The sequence below is a fragment of the Peromyscus californicus genome, unplaced genomic scaffold, assembly GCF_007827085.1.
Source record: "Peromyscus californicus insignis strain IS unplaced genomic scaffold, ASM782708v3 Scaffold_17__1_contigs__length_78620276, whole genome shotgun sequence".
NCBI classification, from domain to species: domain Eukaryota; kingdom Metazoa; phylum Chordata; class Mammalia; order Rodentia; family Cricetidae; genus Peromyscus; species Peromyscus californicus.
The window spans coordinates 77,179,428-77,206,637 of record NW_026294469.1 but is presented as its reverse complement, the minus strand read 5'-3'; the positions used below and the strand labels follow the sequence as shown (position 1 = coordinate 77,206,637).

General features: G+C 38.5%; 1 protein-coding gene across 5 annotated transcripts in view; it reads right to left on the bottom strand.

Moving 5' to 3' along the window:
- The window catches only part of Rttn (rotatin), a 182,290-nt gene that overhangs the window by 15,175 nt on the left and 139,905 nt on the right, over nt 1-27,210 (bottom strand). For 3 of the 5 annotated variants that reach the window (XM_052742734.1, XM_052742737.1, XM_052742736.1), the window contains 8 exons: nt 26,618-26,755; nt 25,388-25,605; nt 16,579-16,684; nt 15,459-15,556; nt 13,871-13,948; nt 4,257-4,383; nt 2,018-2,217; nt 41-308 (listed from right to left, as the gene is read on the bottom strand). In XM_052742734.1, the coding sequence (XP_052598694.1) occupies nt 41-308; nt 2,018-2,217; nt 4,257-4,383; nt 13,871-13,948; nt 15,459-15,556; nt 16,579-16,684; nt 25,388-25,605; nt 26,618-26,755 (1,233 nt within the window). Of the gene's footprint in view, nt 1-40; nt 309-2,017; nt 2,218-4,256; nt 4,384-13,870; nt 13,949-15,447; nt 15,557-16,578; nt 16,685-25,387; nt 25,606-26,617; nt 26,756-27,210 lie in introns of those variants that run through there. The other 2 variants (XR_008219327.1, XR_008219328.1) reach the window with 2 other exon arrangements.

Here is a 27,210-nt window from a genome sequence, read left to right as displayed (position 1 = left end):
AGAATGGTCTAAACATGTGTGAAATGATGTGGCTACTTACCATTAGCCAGGATTTTAGTCTTATTAGCAGGACTGAAGCAAATGTTATGAAAAATCAGCAGAGGTATGTAAGGGCTGCTCTTATGCTTGTATTTGCTCATCTCTGTGAGTAAGTCTAAGCAGCCATCCAGCCTCAGGATCATTTGCTGTCCATCTTCTCCAAATGATATATTCAGGAGTAACTTCAACCACAGAATGGCCAGATTGCTGAGATGTTTATTTCCTCCTTTAGGCAATGTCAGGGACAGGAAGTGCTGTAGGAAGTTGCTCTGTGGGTAAAGATAGAATATTATTTTGTTTTCAGGTCTTTTTCATTATTTTCCTAGTCCCTTGGTGACCAATTAACTAGCATTTTGATATCCTTTTCCCTAGTTTTAATTTCTCATTCTTCCAAATGCTTCAACTATACAATTTCCAAGTGTAAATGTAAAGGCAAGAACAAAATAGTGCTTAGATTTTAATTCCTGCTATTTTTTCCTGATAATGGATGAAATAAACTATAGTCAACTCTATTATGGTTGATAATTCAGAGTTGGCCTCCTGAGTTCCCTTTCTTATTGGCCTTCTGGCAATTTTGCTACTCATTAAAGATATCCTGTAGGAGGAAAGGAAACAAACCCAAATCCAGCCTGCACAGGAGTTAGCAACTCTAACAGGAGTGAAGGTGTTCAAACCATTATAGTTACAGGTGTTTTTCTCCTTAAATTTATGAACATGTATATACCTCTCAGTTTGGAGAAGGTAATCTCATACATCTGGCTCAAGATGTGTATATCACTTGCAAAAGAACTGATAAATATGTAGATATGAAATATGTACATTTATATGACAATATGTATAAAGAAATATATTCAAATATGTATATACAACATGACATACATGGCATATATGTCTATAAATATGCACATGCATACATATGAACAAATGGTAGCAATATCAGCATGTACATGAGGAAATTATCAAGCTGTATGCTAGTAAATAAACTGAACTGGCTGAATGAGGGTGAGGAAGATCACTGATTATAGTGTTTGCCAAGTTACATGATGTGAACGCTCCCCCCCAAGGAGCATTTCAAGATAATATTACAACAGAATTTTCTTGAGAAAATTCTGAAAAATGTAATGACACTCATGAGCCAGAGTGAGCTGAGTGCAAAACATTATTGAAACTATTTCCATAGTAAGACCAATCAATCCATTTCCTTAGGAAGAGAGCCATTTCAATTTATTTGGTGATTATATTTAAACTATCTTTCAAGGGTTCCGAGACATAAAACAGTAGAGGGGTATACTCAACTCCTATGTCTTACCTCTAAGCAGGGGAGGAAAAAACAAAAAACACTCAAATCACTGTCATTAGTAAGAAACAGATATGATAATATTCAAATTTTAAAAGATATTCACAAGTAGGGATTCTGTTCATTTAGAACCACAAAGACACTCTGCTCCCTGTCCATGTGGACTAGAGTTTGTCCCACCCATTCCCTTCCTTTATACACTCAGAATTAGTGATAAGAAGTGAAGATTTAGAATTGCAGATCCAGAGACCTCACAAAATGACATTTCATGCCATAAAGAAGTAAAATGTAACTGGGGCAAAGGGGTTTTGATGTCATACAGCTTTCTGTCACCGTCATATGAACAAGAATTGTCACTGTTTGACTGGTCTGCGTACAGACTGAATATATTATTTGTATGATACCAGTGTTTTTTTCTAAACGCCATTTTTGAGGTAAACACAATGTAAGGCGATGAAGATAACTAGAAGGACATGGCATCATCAGAGGTTACTGCTGCTTCAGTCTGAGGTCTCCAAACCATCTTAAATGATAGCTTCTTAACTCTTTTACCAACCTTTAAAATAAAGTGTCTTGAAATCATAATAGAACAGTCCCAGAAACTGATTTCTAAAATTTGATTGACAGGCTTATTTTGCCAAATAACTCTTTTATGACATATAGGAGAAGCTAAGTGCTTACCTTCTGAATTACTCCCTTGCAGTCATGAGATAAGGCCAGGTTTGAAAGAAACATAAAAACCATCTGCTGAATGGTGGAGTTCTCTGCAGGCATCTGAGAAGCAAGCTTCAGGATACACAGCATCAGGGAGTTGCTGGGGGGCCCTCTGTGGGCAGTTTGCACATATTGTCCAGAATTTGACCAACAAAGAGAACTGCAGCCTTCAAAAGAAAAAGCCTGTCACAGAGTTGCCTCTGTTCCACTTCTTGGTTTTTAAAAACACAAACTGGTAAGCATCTATGTCTGTCAAAATGACTTGGTCATCCACCCATGAACTGCAAATAGGCACCAGAGAAGCCTAATGCTGATGTGTACACTCAACCCAACAGACTGACTGTCCCCACTCAGGGCCTAATTATCTCAATGGAGCACTAAAATATCAACTTATTGTTATTTTTGTTGTTGTTGTTTTGTTTTGTTTTTCGAGACAGGGTTTCTCTGTGTAGCTTTGCGCCTTTCCTGGAACTCACTTGGTAGTCCAGGCTGGCCTCGAACTCACAGAGATCCGCCTGCCTCTGCCTCCCGAGTGCTGGGATGAAAGGCGTGCGCCACCACCCGCCCGGCAACTTATTGTTATTTTAAGAAAAGTTTAGATTAGCATAATGGGGTTTTTTTTAATAGTCATAAAAGAAGCATCTAAATAAACCCTCACGTGAAAGAACAGAATTTTAACAATGAGAGGTAATTGAGATAGCTCAAACACTATCTTCCATAGTACCCAGGTAAAGATAAAGAACCCAGAAAAGCCTGTTCATGGGTTGTTCAAGGTCAAAGAGTTCATAGGCAGCAGAAGCAAGCAGTGGTATCTGTGGCTCCCCAGAGTTCAGTGCTCTCTGAGTAAATTAGGTAACCATGAGACTTATTGGGGGATTAAAAAACCATGAAAGTGTTAGAAATACATTTTGGTGAGTGCTTTGTAATCTGAACCCAAAGCAAAATTACATGCAGGTAGAACAGCTTATATAGTCACATTAGAATTGAACAGTCTGTGAAATAAACTCACACATGACAAGTACACACAAAATACAAAAATCTTCCCTGTATTCCTAACTTTATAGCTATATTCAAATACCAATGTTTCTATTAAATGATGCATTTTTGCTTAGAAACACATCAAATAGAAAAATAAGATTTCTGCTTAGGTTAGTGGTACCCTAACCACTTCTAATATTCTATAAAGTTTAAGGATGCATATAGCACAAATTAGTTAAAATTTTTATGTATTTTTGCTTCACACTTAGCAACTCACTTTTTATCCCTCCCACTTTCCTAGGTTATGATGAGCTGGCCACACTAAAGGGGAGGTTGAGATAGAAGATATAATGAGAAGAGATTGTTCAAGCAGAAGAAAGGGACAGAGAAAGCAGCAGCAGAAGGGAGAGAGGACGTTCCGATTTACAATCAGACATGGAATCCCGTGCAGTTCACGAGCTTCACTCTTATATGCAGACAGCCTAAGGTACTAGACTATTCAAAGAAAAATGTTATCATGTGTGTAGCAGTGACAAGATGGGCTCATAGTTGACTTTATTTCCCATCCCTTCCCTGCACACCCTTTGGTATGTGGACATCTCTGTTGCTGAGCTATTGAATGCTGCCAGAAGAAATCATACACACTTGCTGACCAGTGAAACCTCCTATGTCTGACCATATGGGTACTACACACACCCAACACACTTGTTTGCCTCCCTAAAAACTAACTTCATGCCTCTTCTCTCCCTAGAACCGTCTACCCTTCTGTTCCCCTCACAGTCTAATACTTAAGAGTCTGCCAATAAAATACCTGACAAGTGAATGAATACAAAGGGAGTCTCAGTGACACCAACTTTCACAAAACCAACAGTAGCTTGAACTAACTTCCATCATCCCTGTCTCCTGTTCAGGAATCTATAACAGCTCTAATCTTCACCTATCTTCTTCATAAATTTTCACCCTTTAGATGTTCTCACTGGATAGAGTTTCCCACAACCATATAATCAGGCCAATCTATTTAATGAACTATCCAATGACTCTCCTGGGTTAACAAACATATTCTTAAATTGCTCTGGAGTCAGAAGACCCATAAGAAATTTTGCCTTTAACTAATATACACTTATAAGGAGAAATACATCAACATACATATTTTTCCAGTCCAGCTTAATAACATCATATGAAACTAGTAGTTTAATGTATTACAGAAGACAACAGTGGATTCAGTTACCAGTTGGAAAATTAGCAGTATAGACACAAAGCAACTGCAAGGCAATTTGCATCAATGAATCCTCCATCAAAAGCCAAGGCCAAAGAGCATGCAGAATGGGCACAAGACGTGCTTCAAGAGCAGCCACCTGTTTGGGGAAGAAAATAAGAACAGCCGTTAGTCTGGACATATGAAATGCAAAATTAAGTTAAAATACCCCCAAAAGTTGTCACTTACAAAAGGCAATAGTTTAATTCATCTTTGCTGCATAGAAGGAATATCCTTCCCTAAGTCAGTAGTGTTCCCTATTGGGCAGCCCTGATCAGGAGCCTGCCCAGTCTCAGGAAGGGTGGCTAGGATATATTAGTGAGAGAAGAACTGTAGAAAACAGTTTCCATAAATGTAAGGTATGCAGGAAAGTGATTATCTCTCACTAAAAAACAAACTCTTGAAAAGGCTCAGACATGGTCTAGAGACAGAGATTTGTAGTCAAAAAAATACTTCTGTGTTTTTCTTCTCTTAATGCAGTATACATGAGGAGAGACAATTTTCTGAAAATAGCTCTTGACCCTAAAGGGGTTGAACTTGGCCCAGACCTCCAGACCAAGTTAATAATAATATGCCTTGAAATTACTTAAGACTATGTGTGGTGATATTTTATTTGTGCACCCCAATAAAGCTTATCTAGAGATCAGAGGAAAAAGCCAGCCACTATATTAAATATAGAGGTCAGGCAGTGGCAGCACACGCCTTTAATCCTAGCATTCAGGAGGCAGAAATTCATCTGGATCTCTGTGAGTTCAAGGTCACACTGGGAACAGAGCCAGGTGTGGTGGCACACGCCTTTAATCCCATCAGTAGTTAATCATAGAGGTCTGGAGGTCTGTACAGACAGACAGGAAGTGATAGAGCCAGGCAGAAAGAGGAAGTGATATAGCTGGGCAGATAGAGGAAGTAAGATGGCAGAACACAGAAAGGTATATAGGTATGAGTGTACAGGAAGTAGCTCTCTCTGGAGGCTGAGGAGTTGATAAGGTGAGGTTGGCTGTAGCTTGTTATATTCCTCTGATCTCTCAGTTTAAGACTTAAAAATTGAAGCACAGGCAATAAAGAAGAAACAAACCAAGGAATGCGGGAAATGGAAAATCTGAGTAAACGAACAGGAACTACAGATAGCAAGCATAACCAACAGAATGCAAAAGATGGAAGAGAGAATCTCTACCATTGAAGATAAGATAGAGGAAATAGATTCATCAGTCAAAGAAAACATCAACAAAGTCAAAACACGAAACATCAAGGAAATCTGGAACACCATGAAAACATCAAACCTAAGAATAATAGGGATAGAAGGAGAAGAATATCAGCTCAAAGGCACAGAAAATATATTCAACAAAATCATAGAAGAAAACTTTCCTACCTTAAAGAAAGAGATACCTATCAAGATATAAGAAGCTTACAGAACACCAAATAGACTGGACTCCCCCAAAAAAGTCCCCTTGTCACATAATAATCAAACCACTAAACATACAGAATAAAGACAGAATATTAAGAACAGCAAAGGAAAAAGGCCAAGTGACATGTGAAGACAGAACGATCAGAATAACACCCAACGTCTCAATGGAGACTCTGAAAGCCAGAAGGTCCTGGACAGACATTATGCAGATACTAAGAGACCACTGATGCCAGCCTAGACTACTATACCCAGCAAAACTCTCAATCACCATACACGAAGTAAACAAGATATTCCATAAAAAAACAGATTTAAACAATATCTATCAAATGGACTTAAGAAGCAAGCTGGTGTAGTTATCCTAATATGTAACAAAATAGACTTCAAACTAAAATTAATCAAGAGATCAAGAAGGACATTATATATTCATCACAGGAAAAATCCATCAAGATGATGATCTCAATTCTGAACATTTATGCCCCAAATACAAGGGCACCCACATATGTAAAAGAAATATTACTAAAGCTTAAATCACACTTCAAACCCCAAACACTAATAGTGGGAGACTTTAATACCCCATTCTCACCAATAGAAAGGTCTGTCAGACTGAAAATTAACAGAGAAATAAGGGAACAGATGTTATGACTCAAATGGACTTAATAGACATCTACAGAGCATTCCACACAAACACAAAATAATATACTTTATTCTTAGCACCCCCGAGAAACTTTCTCTAAAATCGACCATATAGCAAATCTCAACAGATACAAAAAAAAATGGAATAACCTCCTGTATTTTATCAGATCACCACGGTTTAAAGTTAGAATTCAACAGCAAAACAAATTACAGAAAGCCTACAAAATCATGGAATAATGCCCAAATGAATCACCAATGGGTCAAGGAAAAAATAAAGAAAGAAATTAAAGACTTCCTAGAATTCAATGAAAATGAAGGCACAACATACACAAACTCACAAACTTATGGAACACTACAAAAGCAGTGCTAAGAGGAAAGTTCACAGCATTAAATTCCTACATAAAGAAGTTGGTGAAACCTGAAACCTCTAGAACAAAAAGAAGCAAACTCATCCAGGAGGAATAGATGCCAGGAAATCAAATTGAGGGCTGAAATCAAGAAAATAGAAACAAAGAGAACAATACAAAGAATCAAGGAAACAAAGAGTTGGTTTCTTGAGCAAATCAACAAGATAGACAAGTCCTTATTCAAAGTAACCAAAAAGCAGAGAGAGAATATCCAAATTAACAAAATCAAAAACAAAAAAAGAGACATAACAATAGACAGTAAAGAAATCCAGAGAATCATCAGGTCATACTTCAAAAACCTGTACTCCACAAATTTGGAAAATGTAAAAGAAATGGACAATTTTATGGATAGGTACCATATACCAAAATTAAATCAACACCAGATAAACAATTTAAATAGACCTATACCCCTGAGGAAATAGAAGCAGTCATTAAATTTTCCCAACCAGAGAAAGCCCAGGGCCAGATGGTTTCAATGCAGAATTCTACCAGAATTTCAAAGAAGAGCTAATACCAATACTCCTCAAATTGTTCCACACAGTAGAAACAAAAGGAACATTGCTAAATGCTTTTCATGAGGCTACAGTTACGCTGATACCCAAACCACACAAAGATGCAACAAAGAAAGAGAATTACAGACCACTCTCCCTCATGAACATTGATGCAAAAAATACTCAATAAAATATTAGCAAACAAAATCCAAGAATACATTAAACAAAAAAATCATCCACCATGATCAAGTAGGCTTCATTCAAGAGATGCAGGGATGGTTCAACATATGAAAATCTGTCAATGTAATCCATCATATAAATAAACTGAATGAAAAAAAAAACATGATCATCTCATTAAATGCTGAAAAAGCCTTTGACAAAATCCAACACCCCTTCATGATAAACGTCCTGGAGAGATCGGGAATACGAGGAACATTCCTAAACATAATAAAGGCAACTTACAGCAAGCCGACAGCCAACATCAAATTAAATGGAGAAAAACTCAACGTGATTCCACTAAAATCAGGAACAAGACAAGGCTGTCCACTCTCACCATACTTATTCAATATAGTACTCAAAGTTCTAGCTAGAGCAGTAAGACAACAAAAGGAGATCAAGGGGATACAAATTGGAAAGGAAGAAGTCAAACTTTCACTATTTGCAAATGATAGTCTACATAAGTGACCCCAAAAATTCGACCAGGGAACTCCTACATCTAATAAAGACCATCAGTAATGTGGCGGGACACAAGATTAACTCAAAAAAATCAGTAGCCCTCCAATACACAAATGATAAACAAGCTGAGAAAGAAATCAGAGAAACATAACCCTTTAGAATAGCCACATACAATATAAAATATCTTGGGGTAACTCTAACCAAATAAGTGAAAGACCTGTATGACAAGAACTTTAAGTCCTTGAAGAAAGAAACTGAAGAATATCAAAAAATGGAAAGATCTCCCATGCTCATGGATAAGTAGAACCAACATAACAAAAATGACAATCTTACCAAAAGCTATCTACAGATTCAATGCAATCCCCATCAAAATCCCAACACAATTCTTCACAGACCTCGAAAGAACAATACTCAACTTCATATGAAAAACAAAATACCCAGGATAGCCAAAACAATCCTGCACAATAAAATGACTTCCAGAGGCATCACCATCCTTGACTTCAAGATCAACTATAGAGTTATAGTAATAAAAACAGCTTGGTATTGGCATAAAACCAGACATGTGGAATTGAACTGAAGACCCTGAAGTTAACCCACACACATATGAATAACTGATTTTTGACATAGAAGCCAAAATGGTACAATGGAAAAAAGAAAGCATCTTCAACAAATGGTGCTGGCATAACTGGATGTTTACATGTAGAAGACTGCAAATAGATCCATATCTATCGCCATGCACAAAACTCAAGTCCCAGTGGATCAAAGACCTCAACATAAATCTAGTTACACTGAACCTGATAGAAGAGAAAGTACTCTTGAACACATTGGCACAGGAAACCACTTCCTATATATAACCAGGAGCGCAGAAACTGAGAGCAACAATTAATAAATGGGACCTCCTGAAACTAAAAAGCTTCTGTAAGGCAAAGGACACAGTAAATAAGACAAAACAACAACCTACAGAATGGGAAAAGATCTTCACCAACTCCCCATGACAGAAGGGCTGAACTCCAAACTATATAAAGAACTCAAGAAACTGACATCAAAATACCAAACAATACAATTAAAAAATGGGCTATAGATCTAAACAGAGAATTCTCAACAGAAGAATCTCAAATGGCCAAAAGACATTAAGGACTTTCTCAACATCTGTGGGCATCAGGGAAATGGAAATCAAAACCACTCTGAGATACCATCTTACACCTATCAGCATGGCTAATATCAAAAACATTGATGACAGTTTATGTTGGAGAGGATGTCGAGCAAGGGGAACATCCTCCACTGTTGGTGGGAGTGCAAACTTGTACAGTTACTTTGCATATCAGTATGGTGACCTCTCAGAAAATTGGGAATCAATCTACCTCAAGACCCAATGATACCATTCTTGGGCATATAACCAAGGCATGCTCAATCATACCACAAGGCACCTACTCAACTATGTTCATAGCAGCATTATTCATAATTGCTAGAACCTGGAAACAACCTAGATACCGCCTCAACAGAAGAATGGATAAGGAGAATGTGGTACATTTATACAATGGCATATTACTCAGCTATAAAAAACAATGACATCATGAAATTTGCAGGCAAATGAATGGAACTAGAAAGTATCACCCTGAGTGAGGTAACCCAGACTCAGAAAGACAACATAGAATGTACTCACTCATAAGTGGATAACAGATGTAAAGCAAAGGATAACCAGACTAGAACCCATAGCTCCAGAGAAGTTGCGTAACAAGGAGGACTGTAAGAGGGATGCATGGATTGCCCTGGGAAGGGGAAAGAGATGAGATCTCTGGAGTAAACTGGGGATGAGGGGAGACAATAGAGGGGAGGGGATGGGGGATGAGAACATGAGGGAACGGGACGGTCAAGCTGGGGAAGGGATGGAGTGGGAGAGTAATGAAAGAGGGAGACATTATGGGGTTAGAGAGAAACCTGGTTCTAGGGAAGTTCCCAGGAATCCATAAGGACCCCACATTAGACTACTAGTAATGGTGGAAAAGGTGCCTCAACTGGTCTACCCTGGTAATCAGATTAGTGAATACCCTAACTGTCATCACAGAGCCATCCAGTAACTGATGGAAGCAGATGCAGAGATCCACAGCCAAGCACCAGGACCAGCTCTGGGAGTCCAGTCTAAGCGAGGGAAAAGGTATTATATGAGCAAGGGGGTTAAAGATTATGATGAGGAAATCTACAGAGACAACTGAACCAAGCTTGTAGGAATTCACGAACTATAGACCAACAGCAGTGGAGCCTGCATGGGACCAAACTAGGCCCTCTGCATGTGAGAGACAGTTGTGTAGCTTGGCCTGTTTGAGGGACCCCTGGCAGTGAGATCAGGATCTATCCCTGGTGCATGAGCTGGCTTTTTGGAGCCCATTACCTATGCCATGTTCAGCCTTGAGGCAGGGGGGAGGGGCTTGGTCCTGCCTCACCTAAATGTACCAGGCTTTGCTCACTCCCCATGGAAGGCCTTACCCTTTCTTGGGGTGGGGGGGACATTGCAGGAGGAGGAATGAGAGTGGGATCTGTGGTTAGTATGTAAAATGAATAAAAAAATTTCTTAAATTAAAAAAAAAGAATACATTATCCCTTTCCATAGCATGTTTTGTAGGCTGTTCAATAAATACAGAGTAAAGTCTCATCAGATACACATACACAACAGGCAACAGACTTAGGCACAGATTCAGACACAAGTGCAGACCCACACAACAGAAGATCACCAATCAGCCAGTAATCACAAACTATAGACAGATGGAAGGCACTGAGAGAGAAATGGAGAATTCAAAAGGAAGTGACTTTGTTTTTATTCCTGAGATTATCTTTAATGTGTTAAACAGTATGTGTGTGCGTGTGTGTGTTGTGTTTCAGAAGCTAGCAATTACTTTTGTATAATTTGAACAGATTCTTAAGTAACTTAGTCTTTATTAAAAGTCAGTTACCAGTGGGACATTACTGTAGGTAAGATACAGTTCTTGCAGAAGTGCAGCAGTATCTTTTTAAAACAGGAATTATAAGGTAATTTCTACACCCACATGTACTTGAGTGCATACGCACAAAATTATATACACATTTTGGGGCACACAGGACCAAACAGTAGAATGAAGTGCAAAGTCATTCAAAACATTTAATACTCTCTAATTTTGAAGTTACTCCCATGGTCTTCCTCGTGCTTATCACTCTCTCAGTTTCTCACTCTGCCCCACAATGGCAACAAACGACTGTGCTCACTTACTTCACAAAGACAGAAACGGTGAGGTGTGAATTCTTTGTCTATCCTCCATCCTACCCACATGTATCTGTCCTCTCATCCATTTATCCTTTGCCTGGCAGAGTCAGTGCTTCTCTTGTCAGGAATTATACACTCATCTGCCCTCTGAAACTCCACTCTCCTGTCTCCTGGGGATCTGATCTTTCCATTAGTTCTTTGTCATCTCCATCATTATTAACTAGCCCCTAATTTATTCATTTCTCTGATTACTTCTCTGATGACGTTAAAGTAGTTTACACATTAGGAGAACCAAATACACTCGTGTCATACAATGGTCGAGCTGTAAAAAAGAAAGCTACTGCTGTCATTTCCCCTTCTCGCATTTTTCCGTCAGCTCCTCTCATTTTATGTCCTGTTCTGACGGTTCACTGTGACCACTCTAACCTTTATGGCTGCCAAACTCTCCAGCACCAGGGTATTTATTATAGGTTTGTCTTCATTTCCATCCTTCGGTCTTATATCTCTGCTCCTCCATACTCCTCTGATATCTTGCCTTATCTTACATGTGCTCCAAATATATGATCAAAGCTGTTATAGCATACCATCTTGGAAAAGTTCAACTAGAATCCTGGGTAAAAATACTAATTACACACTTCTCCTATCCCCAGTATGTATAGCTCCTCAGGCCCATACAAACTCAGCTACAAAAGATTCTCCACCTGGATGTCCCAAAGGCTTACATGGCACACACACGGGCAAACCTGAGCATCAGGTCCTCCATCCTGTGCTCTATCGTACATTCCCACATTGGTAAGCAGCTTAAACTGGAGTCTGGAAATTGTTCTATACTGCTCTTCTTCCATGTCAACTTTTCTGATTTTCTTACTCTACACCCCCTTTACATTTTCCCCTGCTCAGGTTAAGGTCTCCTCATCTTTTTCCTGGGGTATCATGGTTCCCTCTCCTGAGCGTTGTCAACTGTTTAGTTTAATTTACTCAAAGCCACATGATCTTCTCAATATAAAAACTCCTTAATGTTACATATGCATATGCATACATTGTGGTGGTGTGGCAGAGGGTAATTTAATGAGTTATGACCTTAATAATTAATAATTAGTAATGAGGACACATTTCCTAAGCTGGAATAAGAAAAAAAATGAAAAATTTCTGTTCCATAGATTTATATTTATACTCAAGAGTAATGTAATTATTGTTTGAATTTATTCTTTACAACTCAGAAAAATAGAAATACTTTGACTTGCTGAATAATTATACTTCATATATAATACATATAATTATATATGTATTATATATTACATATATAAGTATGTAATACAACACAAATATGAACAAATAACTAGAGGACAGGTTACTTATTTCATTAATCTTCATAGGTAGATGCCATCTGTCAAATGTTTCAGGTTATTTCCCAAATAAGATGCAATGGATAAATAACAAGAACAGTGCTTAGCATGAAGGAATCATACATTTAATATCTATTTTGAGGAAAATCCATGTTCTGGAAATTCTAAAATGTTGTCCTAGTCACTGTTCTATTGCTGTGAAGAGACACCATGATCAAGGCAGCTCTTACAGAAGAAAGCATTTAAATTGGGGGCTTGCTTACAGTTTCAGAGGGTCAGTACATGATCCTCACGGTGGGAAGCAGACAAGCATGTAACTGAGAGCTTTATATCTTCATCTGCAGACAACAGGCAGTGACTGCGCTACTGTGAGTTTTTTAAACCTCAAAGCCCACTCTCAGTGACGCACTTTCTCCAAAAAGGCGACAGCTACTCCAACAAGGCCACACCTTCTAATCCTTCTTAAACAGTCCCACTCCCTGGTGACTAAGTATTCAAATATATGAGCCTACAGGGCCATATATCACAAATGTATAAAGTTATTTTTTTAAATAATTGTTACCTGTATTTTACTTAATATAGCTTAAGTAATACATGTTTACCATGTTTTTCCAAATACAATATGCTTTTTCTAGTTTTACCATAACTAAGAGCACAAACTCAAGAAATTTAAAACAAGAAGTTTCTCAATTGATCTTTGCCTCACCAATTTTTTTATACTAAAATTTAAGCTAATGCCTCAAAAGTGAGGTCATTCTAGATGGACCAACTTCAAGAGTTCAGAAGATTTTATGTCACACAACAGTACTATATGATTGTGTAAGTGGACAAAACCAACACTTACAGACAAAGCAAGATAACTCAGTGACTCTCAAAGAGCACTGTGCAAAGGCCGCAGGAGACAGCAGATATGGAGAAGGGGTTTCCTTTAGGTGGCATGACCATGCTGAGCAAAACAATGTCTAGTCTGAAATAGGATGCATGCTTATCTTCTTTCTTATAATTATAAATACTATCACTTAATCCTTTTGAATAATCAGTTTTGACAAACACCTTTAAGAACCTTCACTTCCTAAGACATCTGCAGCCATTTATTATTCCTTTCTAGGCAAGAAAACATCTAAATGCCTACCAATATAGAATGAAAGATAAGTTCAAGAATTTATGTTTCAATTATGAAGTTCAAGCCTTGATATAAGTAAGAATGTAATTAGTGTTGAACATGATTAAGTGTATCCAGCTCTGAGAATTAACTCTGAGCTTAAGAAACAATCAACTACACATCTTAAACAAGAGAATTCAGAGGGTCTACTATTCTTCCTGTGTTACCTCATGGAAAAATTCAGCTGTTCACTACCTTAAACTGCTATCAACAATCTGAGGAGCTCTACTTACTTTACATTCTTCATTTTGATAAAGGCAATTCCTTAGGAGCTGCATAGTAATGCTTAACTCTTTAATAAAGCCATCCTCCTGTATGGACACAAAAAAGTTGAAAAACATGAATGTAGCACTTTTAGAAACAGTAACTCTGCAATTGTGCTGTAATCATGCCCGCCCACCAACACTTTGTGAAAATTGACAAGGTATGGTGACCATATCTCAAGAAACACATGCACCACAAAAAAGCTATTTCCATTCCATCAAGCATAGAGGAACTCAGATATATAACAGCCTTCATGTTTCATCCCAATAAAGTAAGGCAGGTACGGACTGGTTTTCAATCATATCAGGTGCTGGCTGACTTTCTCAATGATGAAGTAGGGCTTTCGGCTAGGCATGAAAATAAGAAGCAGGAAAAGAAGCTGGCAACATGGATTCTGTTACCATGTACCAGTTAAACTATGAAATAAAGCTTTGTCTTTCTTTTTAAAGATTTAACTTTACTTTTAAATCATGTACATACACACACACACACACACACACACACACACACACACACACACACACACACGTCTGTGTGTGGGTGTGTTCATGTGAATGTAGTGCATCCAAAGACCAGAAGAAGATGTTGGGTCCTCTGGAACTCAAGTCCTCTGAAAGAGTAGTATATATTCTTAAACACTGAGCCATTTCTCCACCTCCTTCTTGTTTTCTTAACAGTTTTTACATAAAAACTGTTCTGCACACTGATCCCAGACTGGCTGAATCAGTTTGCAATCCCAACAACAGTGAATGAGTGTTTCCCTTTCCTATATTGATGCCAGTATTTGCTGTCATATGTTTTTCTATTTGTTTGTTTTTTATAATCTTTTTTGAGACCTATATCAATGAGCATTGCATCTGCATAACTATTTCCCTTCTCTCTCTTATTATGTATATTAATTTTTTAATTAGTATATTACACATAATAAGTAGAATGTATATTTGTATATTTAACTATTATAAACATGTACATTCATTTTCTGATAAAAAAAGTAGTATAAATGTAAATGTTACTGGTCACAATTATAGCTAGTCACAGGTAATATACAGCCACGATGTTATATTGTGTTTATATGAAAGTACAATTTATATACACAGTCAAGCATTTCAATGCTAGAACAAACATCTGGGAATCATAGAAGGAGATTGCCTCATCAATCGCAGGATTCTGTGACCAAGTCGTTACAAGTGTTTATTCATGAGATAATAAATTTGAAATGTATGACTGTGCCTGACATATAAACATGTAATAAATTACAGTTGTTACAGATTTCATGCCCTGGAGAACTTACACTTTTATTTATATATCCATTGTATAAAATATTTTTGCAATATATCATGTGAATACACATATTTTTATCTGTGCATAACAAGAATGAATAATATGTAAGTCTCATTTAAAGATTTCCAAATGAGAATCTCAGTAATTTACTGCCTCTACCAATGTTCTAAGTCAAACACTGATTTCAACCTTGTGCTCTTTGTAGGCACAAGAGCAATGGAGATAGGGTCACTCTACCCATGTTCCCTTACATGAGAATTCAGACCTTGAAGTCACCTTTTTTTTCAGTGTTGCTTTCCCAGGCCTCAGAAAATCCAGGTTCAGTTGTGCATTGATGTGCTTCATCTGCTCCATGCAGTTCTCTATGAGATCAGCTGAAAGAAAAAGCCTGTGATGTCAAGGGGCCATTCCATTTCTGAAGATGTTAAGGCTGCAAATATTCAAGTCACTGAAAACCTATACAAATTTAATCTGTGAGAGAATAATGAATTAAAAGGGAAAAAAAGAGCACAACACTGCAGCCCGCTTGTTTTCATTTCTTAGTGAGTTTCTAGATTTACTTTTTATTTTCAGGCCTGCATGCTTCATCTTAGCAGCAAGTCATTAGTTGGATGAATGGGTTTTGTGTTCCTATTACTTTCTTTCACCTCTCAGACCTATAATCCCTGATGTCCAGAAGAGAAACCACCACCCTACACTTGATCTTAGCCAAAAGGCCGAGAAGTGTAAAAATTTATATAAAAATACTGCTCATTTGATATTATTGGCTTTACTGTACCATAAAAACTATGTTTGTATGTGTTAGAGATATAAAATATGCTTGTATACACTAATAATTATGAAGCTGAGTAATAGGTTAAAGCTTGAAATTTCTTTATATATAGTCTCTAGAATAACAATCATTACATGAAAATAGAAACACAATCTACAAGCATCATCTTTGTACTAATGATTGATTGATTTTTCAGTACGTGGGGAGGGGTCAAAGTCCAGGTCCTATGTTTACTAGGCACTTTATTCAAAGCCTACTCATTTTGAACTTCAAAAGCAATTCATGTGGGCCTGGAGAGACGGCTGGGTAGTTAAGATGGTTAGCGTTTTGCTACTGCAAAGAACCTGAGATCAGTTCCCAGCACCCATGTCAGGCAGCTCACAACAACCTTTAACTCCAGCTCTAAGGCATCCAGTACTCTTTTCTGTCCTCCATAAGCAACTGCACCCATATGAACATACCCACACACAAACATACAAACACACACATAATTAAAAATAAAATAAATCTTAAAATAAAGAAGTAAAAACAATGAATGATTACTGCTAAATAATTCAAAGAAAAACAAGTAGTAGAAAATATGATTGTCAAGATGCCATATAAACAACTGATGGTGAAGATCACCTCTCAAAGCATGCTTCTGTGCTCGTCTGCTGACAGCCAGAAGTGACATCAGAGCATTTGCGGCAACTCTTTTCAGGACATCTTTGGGAGATTTCCCTTCATAGCACTGCAGAAAACAGACAAAATAGGAGAATGGGGGTAATGCAGAGGGAGAGGAAGGAGAAGGAATAAATAACACTAAGGATGCTTGAAAGTAACATAGAAAATCGTATTATTTTATGTTTACCTAAAATTATATATAATATCTATGCATATGTATGTACATATACATAATTAGATGAAGGTATGAGACTTGGAGTAATAATGTACCTCCCCAAGAACCACAGACCACCTAGTGAAAACCCCAGGACCAAGTACAAGAAATTCCTCTTGAGTTGGTTGGGCAGGGGAGTCCAAAAGACCCCTAACACAATACAGACTATTGCTATTGTCCCTTGCTGGACCCCAGAATTTGAAGGTAAGGCCCTATTGCACTTCGGACACAGGACTTGGAGGAAACGTCATGGAACTGATCTGGAAGTTTTTTCCCCAAGGGCTTTCTCTCATTGTACCCCAAAGTGCTATCCAAACTGCAAGGAAGAAAAGTAATCTACAGTTCTATCTAGCTGTTAACACCAAAAAACATAACACTGACTAGGCTAGAAAGATATTCACAGTGCTGCGACAGTGGCACTTTCATCCTGACTGTAGCCTACTTTGTCTGATTGTACTTACGGCCCTCAAAAGAAGGAAACCCATGCCTGCTACTATAAACCTAGCCAGGTACCTATGGCTGGAGAGGTCACAGACTCAAGATGAGTACCTTCTATTGCCATTTTCCCAAACTAACATAAATTCTAACTGCATTCTAAATGCATATCCTCATATCCACAAAACAGTGTAGCTTTCACCCCTATTAAAGAAGTTTCATTTTTGCATCAATTGGAGAACGACTAATGGTCAAAATGCAGAGAAAAAAGTGGACTTTGGGTTATCAGGCCAAATAATAAATCTACAATTCAACTTCTACATCTAAGGCTCAGAGAAAAATCATGGAAGATGGGTATGAAAGACTGTAAGAGCCAGAGGCCCGAGATGCTTGCTGTTAATGAATCTCCTAGATATGACAGGAAAAATGCACCCACGAATTCTCAGTTATACGGTTGCCTAAATAAGACCAGCATAATGACAATACAGGTTGACACACCAACAAAGATAGGAAAAATTCCATGAGGTCCCACCCCTAGATAAAGAGCTACAGGCGGTTGATGACTGATGGGAGAGGAAAAATCAGTTTCCTTCACAGATGAGATTCCTCATAGGTTGTCTATCTCAAATAAGCAGCCCTGGACATGTGTACACACAAGCAAAGCTAAATGGATTCAGTATGTTATATATGTATGTGTGTATACAAATACACACTCACATATGTGTGTAAATATATCCATATATATATACATATATATATATGTAATAATAATAATGATTTCATGAATGGGAGGGTCACAGCAAGAATGAAAGGAGAGAGAAGGGAAGTAGTTATATAGATGCAATGTTCATTGATAAAGGTCTCAAAAAAGATTGTAAAAAACAAACAAACAAATAGAAAAACATGACAGTAAATGCTGGCATCAATGTGGGGAAAGGGAAACATTCATTCACTATTGTGAGATTGCAAACTGATGCAACCAGTCTGGAAATCAGTATGCAGAATCCTCAAAAAGCTAAAAGCAGTTCTACCATAATGCCAACTCTACACTCCTTGGAATATGCCCATAGGACTTAACATCAACCTCCACAGATATTGTTCAGCCATATTCATTGCTACTCTATGCACAAAAGTCAGGAAATATGACAGTCTAAATGTTTACCAACTGATGAATGGATAATGAAAATGTGGTATAATTAAATAATGTAATATTATCACCTGTTAAGGAAAGAGAGATTATAAAATTTTCAGGTAAATGGATGAAGCTGGAAATAATCATTGAGTGAGGTAACCCAGACCCAAAACGCCAAAGTCTAATGTTTTACCTCATGTAGATGTGAGCTTTGAATTTTTACATATGTCTGTTAAAACTGGAGTACCCCAAGAAGTCAGGAAAGAAGTAAGGGGCCATGGCTGAGAGGATTTTGAAGAGAGAGGAGACAGAACACAGGCAGAATGGAGAATAAGGTGGAATGGTGAGTAGGGAAGAAAGAAGGGTAAGTTGGGTGGAGGATGAGAGAACAGGGTAAAGGGAGGATATAGGGAGTGGACAACTAACACTAAAGACTTTTGAAAAAATATATGTGCTGTGGGATGGTCTGTATGTCAAATGTGTTGCTGATTGGTCAATGAATAAATCACTGATTGGCAGTGGCCAGGCAGGAAGTATAGGCGGGACTAACAGAGAGGAAAGTTGAGAGAACAGGAAGCTGGGAGAGAGGAGACACTGCCAGCCGCCATCAGGACAAGGAAGATGTAAAGTACCAGTAAGCCACAAGCCACGTGGCAAGGTATAGATTAATAGAAATGGATTAATTTAAGCTGTAAGAACAGTTAGCAAGAAGCCTGCCACGGCCATACAGTTTGTAACCAATATAAGTGTCTGTGTTTACTTGATCGGGTTTGAGCGGCTTGGGACTGGCGGGTGAGAGAGATTTGTCCTGACTGTGGGCCAGGCAGAAAAACTCTAACAACATATATGGAGTTACCCTATAACGAGGGCAACAATGATGCTACTAGACACTACAGGCTAGCAAATAAAAGTCCAGTGCCAGGAATGTATTTCCTCATTTGGAGTTGTTGGTCATTGAGCCAAAGACAACACATACTCAAGTCATAGAACACAGAGAACTACAGCTGATACTCATCAGGAAAGTTTATCATTAATGGCTGGCTTTCATACAGCTGGAGTGTGCAATGCGCAGAGGAGAAAAGTAATCATCAATCTTACTGAGCTGTGAACCTGTGATCTACAATGACCTACAATGCAGCAGATAAAACCACTGTTACAATGTCATAGAAGAATCCAAACCACTTTCTGGTTGGATTTGAGGCACACTCCAAAAGACAGAACTTTTGCTTGGCACTGTTAATAATGCCAAGAACCCAAGGCTAGCTGACATAGGCTCTAGGAGAGAAGCTATTGCTATTATTCTGCTAAATGGATACAGTATTAAAATGACTCCTAAAGATTTATTGTTATACCCATATATTAGTGTATCTCTCCACCCTCGTAGATGTGATTAATACAAAGACCCACAGTTGGTCAACACGCAAAGAACAAGAGATGGCAGAGAGAATGCTCAAACTTAAAGAAGATATCCATGTCATATCACATCCTCCAAAGGGATCTTTTTGTCCCCTCTTCCATGATGATCCCTCATGGTAGGATCATCATGGAAGAGGGGACAAAAAGATTGTAAGATTCAGGCAGCGGACAACTTCAGAGAAAAACTGTTTCCTGGATACAACAGAGCAGTTGCACCTAAGAACTGATGTAGTGGGTAGCCTTTCCAGCTTAGATCTGTAAGTCCCAACCCCCACTGAGGCTTCAGTAACTGTCACGCCTACAAGGCGGGGCCAAGAGAGGGCCCTGAAGACCCAAGATTCGGATGTGCCGGCTCTCTTGTGTCCTGGACCCTGGACGCTGGAGGTAGACCAAGCCGAGTTCTCCAGAGAACACCACCGGACTGTGCTACATCTTCCCCAGACCCTGCAACCTACCTATTCCTTCATTTGTAAGTTACGCCACTAAATAAACCTCCCTTTTAACTACGTGGAGTGGCCTTAATAATTTAACCAATATCTAGCTCAGTCGGTAGTGCATGAGACTCTTAATCTCAGGGTCATGGGTTTGTGCCCCACGTTGGGCGCCAGATATTGGTTAAATTATTAAGGCCACTCCACATAGTTAAAAGGGAGGTTTATTTAGTGGCGTAACTTACAAATGAAGGGATAGGTAGGTTGCAGGGTCTGGAGAAGATGTAGCACAGTCCGGCGGTGTTCTCTGGAGAACTCTGCTTGGTCTACCACCAGCGTCCTGGGTCCAGGAACCAAGAGAGGTGGCGCATCCAGATCTCAGGTCTTCAGGGCACTCTCATGGCCCTGCCTTGTAGGTGTGACAGTTACCGAAGCCTCAATGGGGGTTGGAACTTCCATATCAAAGCTGGAATGGCTACCCACTACAAACTGACAGTGTCTGGGACTATATTCATGAGATCTGTATAAGATCAAGTCAGACAAAATCCCAGCAGGGAGAAGGTCAGCAAGTCCCATTCCTATCTGAGGAGTTACCGAGGGTTGCTGGAAGAGGGAGAGTCAGTCTTCATGAATGAGGTCTTAGAGAATGTGGTGGTTTGAATGAGAATGGTCCCCATAGGAGCACATGTTTAAAGACTTGATTCTCAGTTGGTGTAACTATTTAAGAAGGATTAGGAGATGTGGCCTTATTGGAGGAGGTGTATTACTGGGGACAGGTTTTGAGATTTGAAAAGACTTGTACTCCTAGTCACTCTCTCTGGCTCATGGTTGTGTCTCAGGATGAGAGCTGTCAGTTATTGCTCCAGTGTCTTCTCTGGCTGTCTGCCTGAGGTCATGTTCCCTACCACAACGGTAATGGACTCTAATCCTCTGAAACTGCAAGTCCCAAATAAACTCTTTGTACTAGAAGTTGCCTTGGCCATGATGTCTTATCACAGCAATAGAAAATAAACTAACACTGAGAGGCCATGCATGCTCCAATATCTGGCCCTACACCCGTGCACACACTGCACATACTGCCAGCACTAAATGGACTCTGTGGGTTTAAAATAAGGAACATATGAAATTGGGAGGGAATACTAGTTGCAGGGGTAGGCAAAGAATTAGAGAAGAAGGAATGGGGGATGATTGGCTTGATAAAACCCATTATACATATGTGAGAAATTCTTAACCAATAAGAAAAAAGAATCAGGAGATAAAAAAATACAATCTCATACATAGTTATGATATAACTACACACTATTTCTGTATGTATTCCCTATGATATAATTCTATAAAGTAGTCATTTAGAAGATATTCTGGGACATGACATTTTAATTAACTTCCTAATAACAATTTTCTATGAGATGAAAAATTTTAGAAGCAACTGAAACAAATAATGAAATCCTTTCATTTTGCATTTGAAGAACTGAATCATATGAATTAAATGATTTGACTAAGGTCCACATATGATATTCCTCTCAGAATACTTTTATAGAGACTTTAAGTATTCTTTTGAAGAACATCAGTTTTAGGATACTATACTACCGCCTGATATTTGAGCATGTGGCAAAACCCATAGCCTACATAAACATATAGAAAAATACATATATCATCTACAATAATAGGTTGCCATTTAGTGCATTCTGATGATACTTTGGCTCACATGTACTATCCACAGGGCAAAGAACAAAGATAGTTCATAGATAGAAAAAGATAGTTTTGTAAGACTATCAATGTCCTGCCTTACATTAGACTCATTTTCTAAAATGTGTACACAAATAAAAGTCCTCTGTTCATTCCATCTTAAACTTTCTCATTCCTTTCCTTTTAATAAATGCTATGCATCCATAGTCTATTGCTGATATGAACAAGAAGAAGATGATTTATAAGGAAATGTCTTACATAACTAAGATATGTTTTCATGTTTCCATATCCACACAGAATGAATGGATGATAGTATCTTTTCTAATTTGGAAGAATAGAGAGGAAACACAGTCATTAGCAAAATCATGATACCCTATGGCTGAATAATACTACATTTTCTTTTTTCAAGGCTGTAACACCAAAAGGTAATAAACAATAAACTTTATAATAAATAACATTACAATGTTCTAAGGAAACAGAAGAGCAAGACAAATTTCAATAACTCCTCTGTCATGGAGTTTTCACCAAATAGCTTCTTATAAGCTGGCTCATCTTCACTATGAACCTAATGGAAGAGAGCACTGTTAGGAAAACAATATCCTCTTTGTCCTAGCTACAACTCTGTATTTCACCAGGTCCAGCAGGACAGGCTACAGGAAGAGGCTAGACTCCCTGAGTTTCTGGTCTTCTCAGAGAGGTCAGAAGACAAAGGTTGAGCACATGATTCTTACAGCACTCTTCTCCTAGGGAAGTCTTTTAAACCCCCAAGAGGAACACACGCTGAGAAAAGCAAAGCTTGTTCTACCAGAAAACTGCTCTGAGAAGGTCAAAGTTAGAAAACAAGCTACTATACTGGATGGAAGAATAACTTACGAAAAGGTATGAATTTTTTTTTCTTGTTTGCTATACTCTTTAAAATGCAATGATCTCAGAAAAAAAAAGTTTGTTAATCTGACGGAACCAAGACAACAGTGTAGCTGAAGTTTTCCTGTGTCCCACCTCAACAGTGGTCAGGACAAATCTCTCACCCACCAGTCCTGCAGCCACTTGGACCCAAGTAAACACACAGAGACATGAAACCTTAGACTCACAAATATAGGATAAATAGGATATCTTCTTTAATTTTGCCAAATACAAATAGACTAGATATTATAAAGAGACTAGATATTGTAACTGTAATTCTTGCTTGATAATTGTTTTGTTATATGTAATTTTACTATGTTAAATTTAAAACCTTCCTTTTTGAAAAAAAGAAAAGGGGAAGTGCTGTGGATATCGCTCTGTATAAATAAAATGCTGATTGGCCAGTAGCCAGGCAGGAAGTAAGTATAGGCAGGACAAGCAGAGAGGAGAATTCTGGGAACAGGAAGGCTGAGTCAGGAGATGCTGCTAGCCGCCATGAGAAGTAAGATGTAAAGTACCGGTAAGCCACAAGCCACATGGCAACTTATAGATTAATAGAAATGGGTTAATTTAAGATATAAGAACAGATAGCAAGAAGCCTGCCACAGCCATACAGTTTATAAGTAAAATAAGTCTCTGTGTGTTTACTTGGGTCCAAGTGGCTGCAGGACTGGTGGGTGAGAGAGATTTGTCCTGACCATGGGCCAGGTGGGACACAGGAAAACTTCAGCTACACAACAGAGACAGTATCCATTTTGTTTTTTTTTGTTTGTTTGTTTGTTTCTTTTTAAGATTTATCTTATGTGTATGTGTGTGTGCCAAAGTGTATGAACATGCACCACATGCATCGAAGATTCCATGGAAGTCAATTGAAAGAGGGCACTGGACCTCCCAGAACTAGGTTCTTTACAAGAGCCATAAGTGCTTTTACCCACTGAGCCATTTCTCCAACCCAGCATCTAGTTCTTAACTGGGAGAAGCTGAGAGGATGCATGTAAGGCAGTAGCTACAGGGGAACTATGGCCTCACTCAAATGCTGAGCTCCTAGAGGAGACCAAGCTTCTGAAGCAAACAGCTTCTGGAGGCAGATGAGGAAATGTAGGAGGCTGTCAGAATTCTTAGTTGTACTGAGAAAGCAACTAGATTTTGTAGGACAGAGAAAACAAGTTACCCCAAGGAGCCCTGTAAATCCTCCATGCATCCTTTAGCTGGACCAGAGAGTATCTCCTTCTGTCATCTTGCTGTTGCTTTTAATTAAATTTCCGTTAATGTACAAAGAAATGGCTTTCACTGTAACATTTTCATACATGTCATTAACACCCCATTACTCTCCCCTCTCCTACTTTCTTGCTGGTCCGGCTCTACCTAGAAGCAGCACACCCTTCTGACTTTATGACATCCATTTCCCTCTCACTCCTGCCTTTCTACCAGCGTTTTCTTCATTCTAACAGTCAAGGCTGATGCTAAAAATGTACAAGTAGTCACACCAGAAACATCTTCCTGAGGATAATCCTCATGATCAAGAGGAAAGAAAAACCTCCAAATTCAAAGCAACAAAGGGATCACCACAAATCAGCAGAGGGAACAACGGTGTGAATTCCATCTAGCTGACGCACAAATCCTTCATACATGACTCCACCTTTCCCACCTTTTAAGAGGTGATACAAATCACAAGATGGTATTAAAAGGCTCCCCTACCTATCCCTGAGTCAGTGTCTCATATGTCTGATGCTGGCCTTGAACACCTTCTATGACCTTGAACTCTTGCTTCTCTTGCCTCTACCTCCTGAGTGCTGGAATTTCAGGTGTATGTTACCATACCTAGTGTATGTAGTTTTGGAAATGGAGCACAGAGAATTATGCATGCTTATGCATGCACTCTACCAAACTACACTTATGGTAAGCTAGCCCTTATGCCCAGGACTGTAATGTCAGACACTCAAATGGCTGAGACAGGAAGATCATAATTTCAAGGTTAGCCTAGATTACAAGGTGAGTTCAAGGCCAGTCTGGGCAACTTAGAATTAGTCTCAAAATAAAAGATAAAACAAGGAGCTGGATGCCGGGCGATGGTGGCGCACGCCTTTAATCCCAGCACTCGGGAGGCAGAGGCAGGCGGATCTCTGTGAGTTCGAAGCCAGCCTGGTCTACAGAGCAAGATCCAGGAAAGGCGCAAAGCTACACAGAGAAACCCTGTCTCGAAAAACCAAAAAAAAAAAAAAACAAGGAGCTGGGGCTACAGCTTAGTGATAGAATAGAATGTCTGCATAATGTGACAGACACATACACACACACACATACACACACACACACACACACACACACACACACACACACACACACACACAGCTTTACATGAGGTAATTCTTAAAGTCCTATTTATACTTGTTAATCTATTTATAGTTTTGTATTTTATTGTTTACCTAATCAAAAAGTAAACATTGATTACTTAATAAGATTGAAAATTTTTAAATTATGAATACTGAAAGTTAATTCCCTTAAAGATACATAAAGTCTAGAAAACAAACAAAAACAAATCAAGCAATCACACACCTGAAGAATTTTTTCATTAAGTCGCTCTGAAAATTTAAGACTTTCTGGAGTTCCATCAAGAAGAAAAGCCACTGTTGGGGCCTGGCATGCATTTGTTCTGTCCTTGTCCTGAAGACGCCTCTTTTCCTCCTCGGCCAAGAGAACAGACAGGAACTGGAGGCTGGCAATACTCAAGGCGGGGCACCTGACTGACAAGTCCACACATCTGCACAATGTATCTAAAGGGAGACGATGACTTCAGATGCAAATGTTTGAAAACCTCAAAATTAAGGAGTGAAGTATTCAAATTTGTCTTAGTAGTTAAATTATAGCATTCTTATTTTTAATGATGCAAAGGTACCAATAGCACACGGATAAGAAATATCAAGTTTTAAAGACAGTATTAAGGCAATAGACTGAGTTAAATCTATTTAATTTTTCATTATGTGAGTGTTTTTGTATGAATACACAGACAATGTATGGATGACTGCTTTGAGCTAACATCTAAAGTTCTGAGAATTTTGATTTCAGTACTATGAAAATGTTAGCTAGAGCTTGGAGATATGGCTGAGGTATGGCTCAGCACTTGTCTAGCATGTATGTGGCCCATATGGAAGCCTCTATTTTATATGTTTCCTAAAAATATATTTTAAAAATAATTAAATAAAATGAATGCTAAAAAGACTAGCAAATGTTAGACATAAATACTATGTAAAATCTTGCTGTGTTAAAATTTATGAGACTATAAAGAAATCAAAGTTTACTACCTTAAAAAATAGTCACTTACTTACTTTAATGAGAAACAAAAAATAAAAAAATAACCTCATTTTTGGTATTTCCATGGTATAAAAATGCCTCGAGAAAATTTATTTTAGAACTTCTCATGTTTTATATGAAATTCCATGTATGTACATTTAACACAGAATGCCTATAGCAAAAAAAGGCCTGATTTTTATGGGAAGAAAAATAAATCTAATTGTTTTATAAACTTAACATGTGTGTTTTCATGAAACCATAGACTTTTCTTCTTACTTGGTTTTTGGCATACTGAAATTTATTGCAATTTTCCAAATCTGCGTTTTGGGGGAAAGGAGGCTCATCAGGAGTATTGCAAATTCTCAAGTCAAGAGTCCTGCAATTCTTTCATATGCCATGCCATAACTACATGGAAAATTTACACATTTAACTGGGAATAAAGACTTATCTTATTTTTATTTGGTGAAAGACCCAATCATTCAATGATCTTCTTACCAATCACTGCCTCCCAGTGCTCGGCAAGAGTTGAGGTAATAAGAAGAAGGAAAACAGCACCAGCTTTCCTCAGGAGTGTGGCCAGAAGGTCAAATAAGTGTGTCCATGTGCGATGAAAAGCCAATACTAACTGTACATCTGTAAAATTAACCAAAACACTTCAAGTTATTAACAAATGAACTCTTCAGAAATACATAACTCTGCACACACACTTGTCAAACAGAAAAGCAGTAATCGCCCAGTGGCTCAGGTGCAGGACACACCAGTCAGAAGAGTGGCCCGCCTGCCAGCTGAACTGCCCCACTCCCCAGATTCTGTTCCCAAGGCCCATCCCACAGCCCGCTAGCCCCACCTCACTACCCCACCACTGCTTAGCCCTGCCCTGACCCCAGCAGACTCCTGATGCTCAGATGCAGGCCATACCAGTCAGAAGAACCGGTGAGTGACCTCCCTGCCAGCTGAACTGTCCCACTCCCTGGATTCTGTTCCCAAGGCCCATTCCAGTGCTCAAGAAAAGCAATAATCAGTATTTTCCTAGTTAGGGTTTTTATTACTATGATAAAACACTATGACCAAGAGCAACTTGGAAAGGA